This window comes from Pelobates fuscus, chromosome 2 (assembly GCF_036172605.1).
Source record: "Pelobates fuscus isolate aPelFus1 chromosome 2, aPelFus1.pri, whole genome shotgun sequence".
NCBI lineage: Eukaryota > Metazoa > Chordata > Amphibia > Anura > Pelobatidae > Pelobates > Pelobates fuscus.
This window is the reverse complement of record NC_086318.1, coordinates 136,216,153-136,228,490: the sequence shown is the minus strand read 5'-3', so window position 1 is coordinate 136,228,490 and position 12,338 is coordinate 136,216,153. Positions and strand designations below refer to the sequence as shown.

General features: G+C 39.0%; 1 protein-coding gene across 1 annotated transcript in view; it reads left to right on the top strand.

The window, feature by feature from the left end:
- Window positions 1-1,302: 1,302 nt before the first annotated feature.
- The window catches only part of LOC134586853 (T-kininogen 1-like), a 30,932-nt gene continuing 19,896 nt past the window's right edge, over window positions 1,303-12,338 (top strand). The window contains exons 1-5 of the mRNA XM_063442732.1: window positions 1,303-1,629; window positions 2,159-2,272; window positions 2,895-2,982; window positions 4,997-5,169; window positions 9,309-9,419. Of these exons, the coding sequence (XP_063298802.1) occupies window positions 1,438-1,629; window positions 2,159-2,272; window positions 2,895-2,982; window positions 4,997-5,169; window positions 9,309-9,419 (678 nt within the window). The 5' untranslated portion in view covers window positions 1,303-1,437. The remainder of the gene's footprint in view (window positions 1,630-2,158; window positions 2,273-2,894; window positions 2,983-4,996; window positions 5,170-9,308; window positions 9,420-12,338) is intronic.

Below are 12,338 nucleotides of genomic sequence, written 5' to 3'. Positions count from 1 at the left end.
GTGTCTCATTGTGTAAGGAAATAGAGTGTCCAGCCTCAGAGATAATGGGAACATTGAGGAGTGGAGCGGCACTGCTTTAAGACTTTTGTGGAACAATGATACAGTGAAACAGTGGGTGTGTATATATGAGCCAGTGAGTGAGGGTAATAGCTAGTGTGTGTAACAGCCAGTCAGTGTGTGTGTGTGTGATAACCAGTGAGTGTGTGTGAGTCAGTGTGCATGTGCATTTTTGTCTGTATATGAGCAAGTGAGTGTGTGCATTTAAGCCAGTGTGTGTCAGCAAGAATGTGTGAGCCAGTGTGTGTGTGTGTGTCTATGACCCACTGTGTTTGTATATGCCTATGTATGAGCCAGTAAGTGCATGTGTGTTTAGATTAGTAAAACTTTGTCACTGAGAGTGAGTATGGGTCAGTGAGCGATAGTGTGTGTCAGAGTGTTTCCATTCATATATATTTGGGGTTTTTCTTCATTTAAAAATAAACATATATATATATATATATATATATATATATATATATATATATATAGAATTATACGCCACAGAGACAAGTAAGATAATCAGAGGGGGGAAAGATACACAAGATGGGTAACAGACAAAGGGGTGTAAAAGAGATGAGATACATGAATGGGGTAAAGGCATTCAGAAAGGGGTTAAGGGGCCATAAAAGGTGGGATACAGACTCAAAAGCATGAAAATAATGGCAGCGGTACAATATGCAAAAATGAAAAAGAGAAACAAGAAGGTGGTAAGATGCACAAAACATGCAAAAGAATGATTTAGACGGGTAAAAGAGGGGTTAATAGACACACAGGTGTTGGCATATTTTGGGGCAGCAAAATGCGTCTTCGCCTGTGTAGCCCTGGGTGCCTATAGTGTCCCTTTAGCATTTACACTAAACATCAACCCCTATACTCCACTAGTTACTTACCTTACAGTAACACTAAACATTAAGTCTACGCTACACAATGACCCTTAACCTCTACACCACCCTAAAACTAAATTTAGCCTAAAAATATCAGGTAAAAAAATTTCAGGTAAAAAAATATCAGGTAATACAAAATATACATAACTGATCAGCTTGTATTAAGGTAAAATAATATTCTAATTTGTTCTAAACCTTTTTTTAGATGGTAGGCATCTTTGATTATATTCAATATTTACCCATTGGAAGGAAGAGCTAGTCATGTTTCAGCGTTAATCATTTTCTGATCTGAGTGAAAGGTGTACAGCCTTCAAACATTTCAATGTCCACGTCCAACTATTTACTCAACCTGTGTGCATGGTAGTCTTGAGCAAGATCTGTAACTTTTGCTGACCTTCCCCTCTGTGTGGGACAATATTTATTTTTTTAACATTTTCTTAGATCTTGTTATTTGGCGTTTAAATATTCAAAGTCTCACAAACAGACCCCACTTTAAGTGGAAGAGCAGGCTGCAATGAGGCTCCTAATCACATTGCTTCTTTGCTCTCATATTTTTATAGTATCTGCTAATAAGGATTCCCCTGTCGCAGATTGTAATGACCCCATTATATTTTCAGCTGTAGATTTAGCATTGAGGAGCTACAATGCTCAAAAAAATGAGGGAAATCAATTTGTTCTCTACAGAATTGAAGACGCCCAGATAAAGGTAAGTTAAAATCCATTTGCAAAGGGGAAAAGCTTATCATCGTATTATTATGACGAGATTACTTTTATTTATTAAGAGCCATCTTCTACTGCAATATTGCAAGGATGGTTTAGTGAATACGTAATTCAGGTAACAGAGGTGATTCAGAAGGAAATGAGGCCCAGTTGGCAGCTTACAATCTACCACACCCAGAACATTGTCAGGAATTTATCTGAGAATGTAATGTTTTAGGGGAAAATAGTCTAATATGAGACATTTTACAACTCTGACATTTTCTCATTTAGGTTATTTGGCCTAAATGTTTTGTTTTTTTAAAATTATTTTTATTTATTTATTTTATTTTATTTACTCAAATTAGTGAATACTGCATTGATCTTTGTCATCCGTAGATAGCCCTGGGTGTAATGAACTTTATTCTGATTTTAGACTATTTTGTTGCCCTTCGATGTTAAACGTTCAAGTTATGTATGGGGACAACGTAGAAAATGTTGTATCACTAATGCAAAATATCTTGTTTACTCTTTAAAAGCATGAAAATGACAGACTAATAAACCAGTTTGTCAGTTACGGTATACGCGAAGGCTCCTGCGGTGTGAAAAGTGGAAAAGTGTGGCAAGATTGTGACTTTGGTACATCTGACATAGTAAGTTTTTTTTTTTGTTTTTTTTTATTAAATTCTTTATTTTTTGTTTCAAACCACTGTCAAGACACATCATAGAATACAACAATAGAAGGCAAAGTTACACATGGATATCAGGCAAAATATTAAGAGTTATACATTGTACAGTGGATTGAGGGTTTTAAGAAGTAATGTGTGAATTCAACAGTTGGGGCTAGGTATATCCTGGCTAATGTCTATGGTACCCGTCACCATGGTGTCTATCTTGTGCAACATAAAGTTAACTGATAGTGAGTGAGTTATTTGTAATGCTCATTTTTTAAATCAATATCAATTCTTAGGAGCCAATTGAGGCTTTGAAAGCATTGTACAGTTTTGCTGCCCATGATAGTTAATAGGCCACTGCAGACTTGTGTTTGCCCAGGACCAAAAAATTGCCTTTTTGACTTGTGGTAAAGATGTCCCAAAAGAAGATTATACACAAAAATGGTGGGGTGTTTTTTAACTTGAAATTTGTGACCTATTGTTTTGTTGCTAACTCACAACTTAGTGAATACATTACATAATTTTTTTTTAACTAAACATTTTGTAATATCATATTAAAGGAAATGTTTGATTAACATTATATTTTATTGTGTTTGTCTAGGGATTCAGTAAGTGTTCAGCCCATGTTCTTGTCAATAAAGAGCTGGGGAGCACTGAAGTTGTCTCACAGAACTGCAGTGAACCAATAGGTATGTATACAATGATACATTAAATATTAATTGTATTCTTTTTTTTTTTTTTTACTAAAAGTTTGATATACATTAATGGGACAGTATTCATTAAAGCATATTGTAATATTTGTGATGGAATATAATTGTATTCCTGGGAACACATGCAATATCCATACATCTGGGAAGCTTTCCGTGTATGATAATCAGCTCTGAGGTATTGCCTGGTGAATTTGGTGGTGGTGGGGGCGGGAGGGGGGGGGGGGGGGGTTGTTTCCAGTCCCCAGCCAATTCCTCACCACAGGTATCACATATCTGCCCAGGTATGATCTGTTTCAGATTACTACTGAAGCAGGTCAAATCTTGTTTTCCCCATTCCCTACAGGAAGAGGGAGAATGTAAGCCAAGCAATATCTTGAAATGTTATTACAATTAATATATATGCCAGAAGGTGCAGTTCTAGGAATAGCTTAGATACTGTACAGAATGCTTGGTCTCCCCCAAGAATGAGAGAAAACACACACACACACACACACACAATCTCTCTCTCTCTCTCTCACGCTCTCTCTCTTATTTACTAAAGTGAGGAGTCAGCTATTTTGACCCTAAATTTTAAATTCTCTTTGACTTCACTTTAATGTTTCTCTTTAGTAAATTTCCCTAATGGCATTTGCTCATACTATGGTTATTTTCAATCTATTGCATTTGTGCATTTTGGGTATTTTCTCCGCAACACTAAACACGGAAGTGCCCAAGCCATATCTATGAGGTTTATCTAACATTGAATGGTACAAAACATGTGAAGTATGGTGTAAAGTGGTTTTGAGCAGACATGTTATTCTTTTTCAATACCTGGTAAGGATCATGCTATGGTCCTAGCACCGAAAGTATCCTTTCTGGAAAAACTATTATAAAAAGAGAAGCAACCCTGTTTGCAGTGTACTTGATAGGGCAATAAGGGCAAGGATATTGCAGGCTAGGGGCACAGGGTGAGGAGACACACTCCCTCTCCAGACAGAGATAGCAGTGAGGGATCCTGGAAGAGGAGGAAGCAGCAAGAGGAGGGTCTGGTTCCTGTTACTGATGAGAGAGTGGTAGGATGTAAACAACATTTACGGACTCCCTCTTTAAATCCCATGAAGCAACCCATAGGTCCTGCAGACATGCCTGAACATTTCCCATACTTTGAAGAGATAGAAGAGGGAAAGGGACTTGGTTCTATTAGGAATTCCCAATAAGTTTCCAATGTTTTTAATTACTTAAAATGTTCTTCAATTGATCACCAAGAAGCAGATAGCTAGTAAATGAACTGATTAATGGTTGGTGATATATCGTTAGTAGTATGAAGATGCCCCATAGCTTAATATTTATGTACTAAACATGAATTTGCCCAAGTGAGATGTGGTCATCCTGGAACAATTTTTTAAAAATGATAGGTTCTTGTGTTACTGAAATTAACATGGGTCTGTGATTACCAGATATTAAAGTAAGATAACATGCAAGATGCAGTCAAAAATCCAAGTTAATCTCAACAGAATGATTCAGTACCCAGGACCAGGGCAGGGTCAATGACAGTAGACAGAGGTCTATGTACTTGATAACTCAATCACTGGAATAAAGCAGTTTTAAATGTGTAGTTCATGAGGATCTTTTCATATGAGAAGAGGGCCTGGGAAGTGTGTAAATTTAATTGTGTATGTGGAATAAATGCTAACATGCATTAACTCTTCTTGTCCATCCTCTATAGTATTTCAATGTAATCATGTAGTTATCTATCGGTAAGAATTTTCACAAATGCTTTGTGTTTATTTGGATAGAAATGAAAATATGTTGGGCTGCTATAATTGTCCATATAACATAATACAAATCGGTGTCCTGAGGTGCAGATTGTTAAATCATTGTGAGATTGATGGATTGTTAATTGTTCATACATTATCTGAAAAACTGAGTATACATTATCTGAAAAACCTTAACCAAGGCTTTGGTAACCTACATTGTGATATTAGAACTTGTAAAGCAGTGATCTTCATTTCAGTGGAAACTTCAGTGAAGGTTGTCCATCAGCCCTGCCTTGGATGTTTCCAATCTGTTGACGCCAACAATAAGGAGCTGTTGCCCATAGTAAAGGCCGCTGTTGAGAAGATGAACAGCAATGGAAACCACCCCTATCTCTTTGATCTTGATAATATTCAGTCAGCTGTAGTCCAGGTATGTGTATTTCATAATACATCAAGAATCCTGTAGTAAATTTAGATGCCAAGGAGAGCATCGCTTTAAACTTTGCGTGGACACATACGATAACTTAAAGGGACACTCCAGACCCCTGAAGTATATTAGCTTGCTGTAAAGCTTTATGTGTGAAGAGAAGGCCCTATTTTTCCATTTTGAAAATAGTAACGATTTCAATGGAAATTGTTAATTTTATAGATTATACTGGTAACACCCACTTGTCATTTAAGCAGACAATAGGTCCTGTTACTTCATGGTTTGGTTAGCTCAGTGGATCTAAATTCAAGATGCAGCCATTGTTCAGAACACCTGCCTTGAAAAGACATCTCATTGAGCTGCGGAAAGTCTGTAATTGGACAGCCACAGAAAGTCTGGGTGGGGTTATAAGAGGAGGGCTTTCAAAGGCAGCAGAGAAGAGAACTGCAGTTTTTGCAATCTATTTTTAGATATACCTCCAACAACAAAAATGCATAATTAAATGCATGCAAGGTTTCATTTAGGCTATATCTACTAAGCAGTATTTTTTTTTTATATATATGTTTATTTTGTATTTGGGCAGTGGGGTGTCCCTTTAAACCATGAACTTTGCGTGTAATATTTGGTGTCTAACATTCAGTCTACCTTTTTAAAACTTTTATATTACAGTAACATTCTAAGCAGTTCTGAATTCAGAGATTCACATCATCTCAGATATGTATAGTGCTGCTGCCATTCAGTATGGGGAATATATCCTATTTCCTGTTTAGTTGTGTTTCCAGTTGCACTGTGGTAGATATATATCTACCACAATGTAGCTGAAATCACAACTAAAGTGAAGTCTGTTATATTTTACCATACATACACACACACACACACACACACACATATATATATATAATATATATATAATATACACATTATTATTATTATTATTATTATTATTATTATTGCCATTTATAAAGTGCCAACAGATTCCATAGCACTATACAATATTATGAGAGGGGGGATGTAACTATAAATAGGACAATTACAAGAAAACGTACAGGAACGATAGGTTGAAGAGGACCCTGCTCAAACGAGCTTACAGTCTATAGGAGGTGGGGTATAAAACACATTAGGACAGGAAATAGCAATCAAATAAGGTGGGAGTGAAGCAGAGCTGGAGGAGAGAGTAGAGTGCTGCCCTTTAGGAGAGAGCAAGAGACAGGTATATGAGGTAGAGGTTACTCTGGGAGGCCATAAGCTTTCCTAAAGAGATGGATTTTAAGGCACTTCTTAAAAGATTGAAGACTAGGGGAGAGTCTGATGGTGGTAGGCAGGCTATTCCATAGGAAGGGAGCCGCCTGCGAGAAGTCCTGCAAACGTGAGTTGGCCGTACTGGTGCAAGCAGGCCGGTCACGGGCAGAGCGGAGAAACCGAGAAGGGGCATACCTATGGATCTGTGAAGAGATATAAGAGGGGCTAGAATTATTCAGTGCTTTATAGGTATGGGTTAGCACTTTTAATTGACTGCTATAGGATACAGGAAGCCAATGTAAGGACTGACAGAGGGGTGAGGTGTGAGGGGACCGACTAGAGAGGAAAATCAGTCTGGCAGCAGCATTCATTACAGACTGTAGCAGGGCAATACGGCTTTTGGGAAGACCAGTTAGGAGAGGTTTACAATAATCCAGGCAGGAAATTACTAGAGCATAGACAAGCTCCTTGGTAGCATCTTGCATAATAAAGGGGCAGATGCGGGCTATGTTTTTAAAATGGAATCTACAGGATTTGACAACAAACTGGATGTGAAGCTCAAAGATGAGGCCAGAATCAAGTATGACGCCAAGACAGCGCGCTTGCAAGGATGGACTTATGTGGATACCACTAATTTGAAGGGAGAGCAAAGGAGGAAGATTAGTATTAGGAGGAGGAAAGACAAGGAGGTCATTTTTAGAGAGATTGAATTTCAGAAAGCGGGAGGACATCCAGTCAGAGAAGGAAGAAAGGCAAGCAGTGACACTTTGCAGGACGGCAGGGGAGAGGTCCGGGGAGGAGAGATATATAGAAGGGTCTCATCAGCGTATAGGAGGTATGAAGTCCAAAAGAGGTAATACATTTGCCAAGAGAGGCAGTTTCAAGAGAAAATAAATGGGGGCTTGGGGGCTCCAACCGAGACAGGACGAGGGGAGGAGGTATCATTAGAAAAGGAGACACTGAATGAGTGTTGGGGGAAATAAGAGACAAACCACGAGAGGACAGAGTCACAGAGACCAAGTGATTGAAGAGTTTGAAGAAGGAGAGCATAATCAACAGTGTCAAAGGCAGCAGAGAGGTCAAGAAGAATTAGTATGGAGTAGTTGCCTTTGGATTTAGCCGTGATTAGGTCATTATTAATAGTAACTTTGATAAGAGTAGTTTCAGTAGAGTGGAGAGGGCAGAGGTCAGATTTAAGAGGGTCAAGGAGAGAGTTGGAATTGAGGAAGTGAGACATACAGGTACACATATATACTCACACATATATTTATTTATAAAATATTTTATTTATAAAATATTTTACCAGGAAAGATACATTGAGATTTCTCTTGTTTTCAAGTATGTTCTGCCAGCAAATTCCGTAGCGCTGTACAATGGGTGGACTAACAGACACGTAATTATAACAAGACAAATGGACGCACAGGAACAGAGGGGTTGAGGGCCTTGCTCAATGAGCTTACATGCTAGAGTGGGTGGACACAAAGGGTATAAGTAGGGTATAAGTAGGGGTAATGAAATAGGTTGCTAGAAAAGTATTCACTGAGAACATTTTTACAGTTGCAGGAGAGGGGTCATGGGGGGGGCGAGATGAAAACCCGCTAACAGTTTAAATTACATGCTTTCCTGAAGAAGGGTGTTTTCAAAGATGTTTTGAAGGAGTGGAGACTGGGTGAAAGTATAACTAAGTAGGTAAGGGAGTTCCACAGAAAAGGTGCATTCCCTGGAGAGCATCAGATGTGGGAGTACGAACAGAGGATAGACGTAGGTCTTCGGCAGACATACTTGTGTATTAGGGAATATAGGTAGGTTGGAGCGGCATTATGTAGGGATTTGTAAGCAAGCACCAGAATCTTAAATTGAGCCCTATATCTAACAGGAAGACAGTTTAGGGACTGACAGAGGGGGGAGGCGTGGTGGGTGCGGGGGTGGACAGGAAAATGAGCCTCGTCGCTGCATTCATTATAGATTTCAGCGGTACAATCTGAGAATACGTAAGACCACTGAGAAGAGGAACGCACACATAATGATATATATCAAAGTTACTTATAGTGATATAGCAACTTTAATTGTGGGTTCATAGGTAGATTGGTAGTATTATGCTTAGTAATGAGTCTATTCATCTTAGAAATCTTGGAGGAATATATAGAATGAGGTCTAATCACACTAGGGTGAAATTGTGACTGGTGGATATGCAAAAAGAGGTCACGATAATAGGTACACAGCAGGGGTGAGTTAAACAATGTGGCTTGGGGTGTATACCAATGTAAGACATTTAATATTAAATCACTATTGTAGATTAATAGGTAATGAGGCTTTGATGTCTATGGAGGTTTTAACCCTATAAACCATTATAGAATCATCTCATAACCCAGTGCCTCCTGTTGGACACTGTATGTATAGGTATTTGGACAGATAATAAATATGTAAAGGTTCTTCAATATGATATCTTTACCTGAAGAGGCTTAGGGTGCCGGGGAACCATCAATTATTTTTTGTCACACCACTTGAAAATGGTTTCATAAAAATAGAGTAGCTTCACCCCTTCATCGTCTCCTAATTCTGTTACCCTTATAATGTTTATGGTATGGTACTTGGAGTGTACATTTAACTCCTAAGCCCTAACCTACCATATGCTACCTCCAACTCTACCCTAATTACTAACATTTTAATCCTTCTCTTACTTCCTAACTCCTATCTCCCAATACCTTAACCAAAAAAAGTGTGTCAATACAATTTTGGTGAAAGTAGCCCCACCATACTTTAGCATGGAAAATAATCTCCACATAAATTAGTGGGATAAATAAACGCTTATCTTTTGGTCTACAGGACATCACCCAGCATATTCAAGTTTAACTACAGTCCTATTGAAATAACAAACTTATAATAGTGAACATTTGTTCTAGGTTGTTGCCGGGTGGAATTACAAAATTGCTTATGGTGTCAGACAAACAAATTGTTCCAAAAGTTCTTTTACTACAGTTGCCTCGGAGGAATGCAAAGTTGATAATGATGGGGTAAGTGTCATTAATTATCTTCTGTGACAATGGCATGACTTCATATTAGTAAGTATACATAACAATTTTGAATTAGTTGAATTACTTGACATTTTTTCCGCAGGTTGTTTTACAATACTTATTGCAATAGATTTTTTGCATACTCAGGTAAGCAAAAATGTACTAAAGGTGGCTCTTGCCATATGAGACATTTCTTGACTTCTGGCACATCATTAAAAGATGGAAGAGAACAATCTATGATTTATAGTATTATTGCATGATTAATCTAAATTGATCTAAATGAGGCTTGTTTATGTGGTTAAAAGCACAGGTTTTGGGGGTCAGAACTTGGAGCTGGAGCTGAATGGATACAATATCCATTCACTCCAGATGCCGCTAATGCAAATCTGCAAATATTGACCTAATAACCATCTGGACCTAATATTCTTAAAACCAGTACCAGGACTCTGTCCTTCATTGGTAGGTGCCATTTTTTTCAAAGTCCAAAGCCCGGGAGACAGAGACGCAAAACTCGAGCCTACCTCCCACCAGCCTTCCTCGACTTGGAACACTTCCCCACTGGAGTTTGTGTGCATCTTTGGCCTGACATAGGAAGGCTTCCTTCCTCAACCTCTGACAATGCAGCAGCAGGCACAACCTAAGATGGTGCCGTGGAGGCCCATGCCGCACCGACACCATCCTGCTCTGCGGCCCACTCTCCTACACTGCAAGTTTTAGACCCTCTGAATATTCAGCTGCCACTATTTGCAGCCCCAGATAATGCCCTCGCACCTAGAAGGGGCTTACAAAACTGGGTGCAAAATATACAGGAAATATTGTCTGCAGTTGAAGTCAACGTGCAAAAAATTTCCGACCGAGTAAGGGCAACGGAGGAAGATATTATCAACATTCACAGAGGTATGTCTAAAATGAAGGACACTACACAGCAATTGCACACCACCCAACAAGCAATCTTGCTTTAAATGTCCACCCAACGTACCACATTAAAATTTGCGGTATACCTGCTGACATAACTGCAGATGAATTGCCACGCTATATGAGGAGACTTCTGACTACTATCTTGCCTCCGGCTGTGGCTCAGCAGATCACACACTAAATGGGCTGTATCTATTGTATCAAATTATGATGGCACTTCAAGGTAACACCTCTTCCATTTGAGAACTCACACTTACTCTTATTCCAGGACTTAACTTGAGCCACACTTCAATGGCGTAAGTCCCTGAGCCGCCTCACCAACCACCTATGCACTACTGGGATACCCTACCAATAGGGAATGCCAGATCCCTCATAGTTACCCACGATGGGATAGTACACAAGATTTCCTCTGGGGCAAAAGTGCCTGCACTAACGGCCAAATTGGGACTCTCGAATACAACCACCTCCTGGGCTCCAGCCAACTCGGTGCCTTTTTTCTGCAGTGTAAACAGGCACGGTCCCATGACTGGAATTATGGGCGAACATACTTCTGACAGTTCACATACTTCTGACAGTTCAGAGGGAAGCTGTACAACCTTTATGTACTGACGGCTCACTCGTTGTGTTTTGTGCTTTTCTTTTTACTACCCGTAGTATTCTGTTTGCACTTTTCATTACCAATATATATACAATGCCCTCAGCATCAGCATCTGTACTGGCTGTTCTGGGAAGAACTCACCCAGCTTATTGAGGCAGCAGCGAAGGCACACTACGCAGCTATACAATTACACCACAGTTTGATATTTAGACTCCCCCCATGCTGCCTCCCTGGTTAGTGGTAACTAAGTCACAATTGGCCAATGTCTCACTCAAGAATACTGTGCCAGCTCTGGGGCTCCCTCAACTGGCCCATTTGTGTTAACTCCCATGAAGAGGTTCACACCTAACATACACACCAAACCTAACGTAATGCTATTGACTAGTGTGGGTTTCATCTCTCATCTGCCTATTTTCACAAACAAGCATTAACACCACATTGGCTGTATTAATCTTGTCCTTAATTATAATTATAAAATGAGACTTTGTCGCTTATATCTCCCTAGTGTGGTCTCTTTTGCGATGTCACTCTTGCATTCTTCTCATGTATCTTACGTAACTATGTTCATACCATAAATTTTCATGCCTCAACAATAAAAAGATAATGACAAAAGAAGCACAGGCTTTGGTAAATTACATGTCATTCATGTTATAGCAAGAAAACTTACAATTTAGCTTCTGAAAATGTGGTGTACACGTTAATTGGTCTCCTGGAAGAGGTTCTCTTGTCCTGGTATAGGCCTCATCTCTGTCCTCAGGGTTACAGTTTACAGGCAGTAAACCTTTACAAACTCAAGCTGGATGTATGAGATTATAGGTGTACAATGTACATTAAAGTAAAGTGGGCATTCTGAGAAAATGATCATCTCAGCATTACATAAAAAGATACTAATTTACAAATATAGGGTACAAAATACAAATTTTTGCACTTGTGATAAACTTTTTTAAAGATATAGCCAACACAAATTCTCACAAAAGTGCCCATAGAGACCTAAATAGGAGACGGAAGTCAATTTGGCATTTGAACATGCCTGGGTACTCTCAGCACATGTATTATTCAAACTATGTATTATTTCATACAGTCACCTATTATGTGGCACAATCCTTCATGTACAGTTCACTCTAGCAATGAATAATGTGAGTGCATACACGATACTGTGAAGGCAAGTAAATTTTAGATATATCCCCAATTTAAAAATGCATATGAAATGCATGCACGTTTTCATTAGGGAAACATTTTATCTACTAAATAGTGACTTTTTTCAAATATATTTTTATAGGCAATGGTGTGTTTCTTTCAGTGGCGGATCCAGAAGCTAATCTCGGGAGGGGCACTGGCAGATTATTTTAAGAAACAATCCAGGCACAATAACCACTACAGCTCTCTGTAGTGGTTTTGGTGCCAGG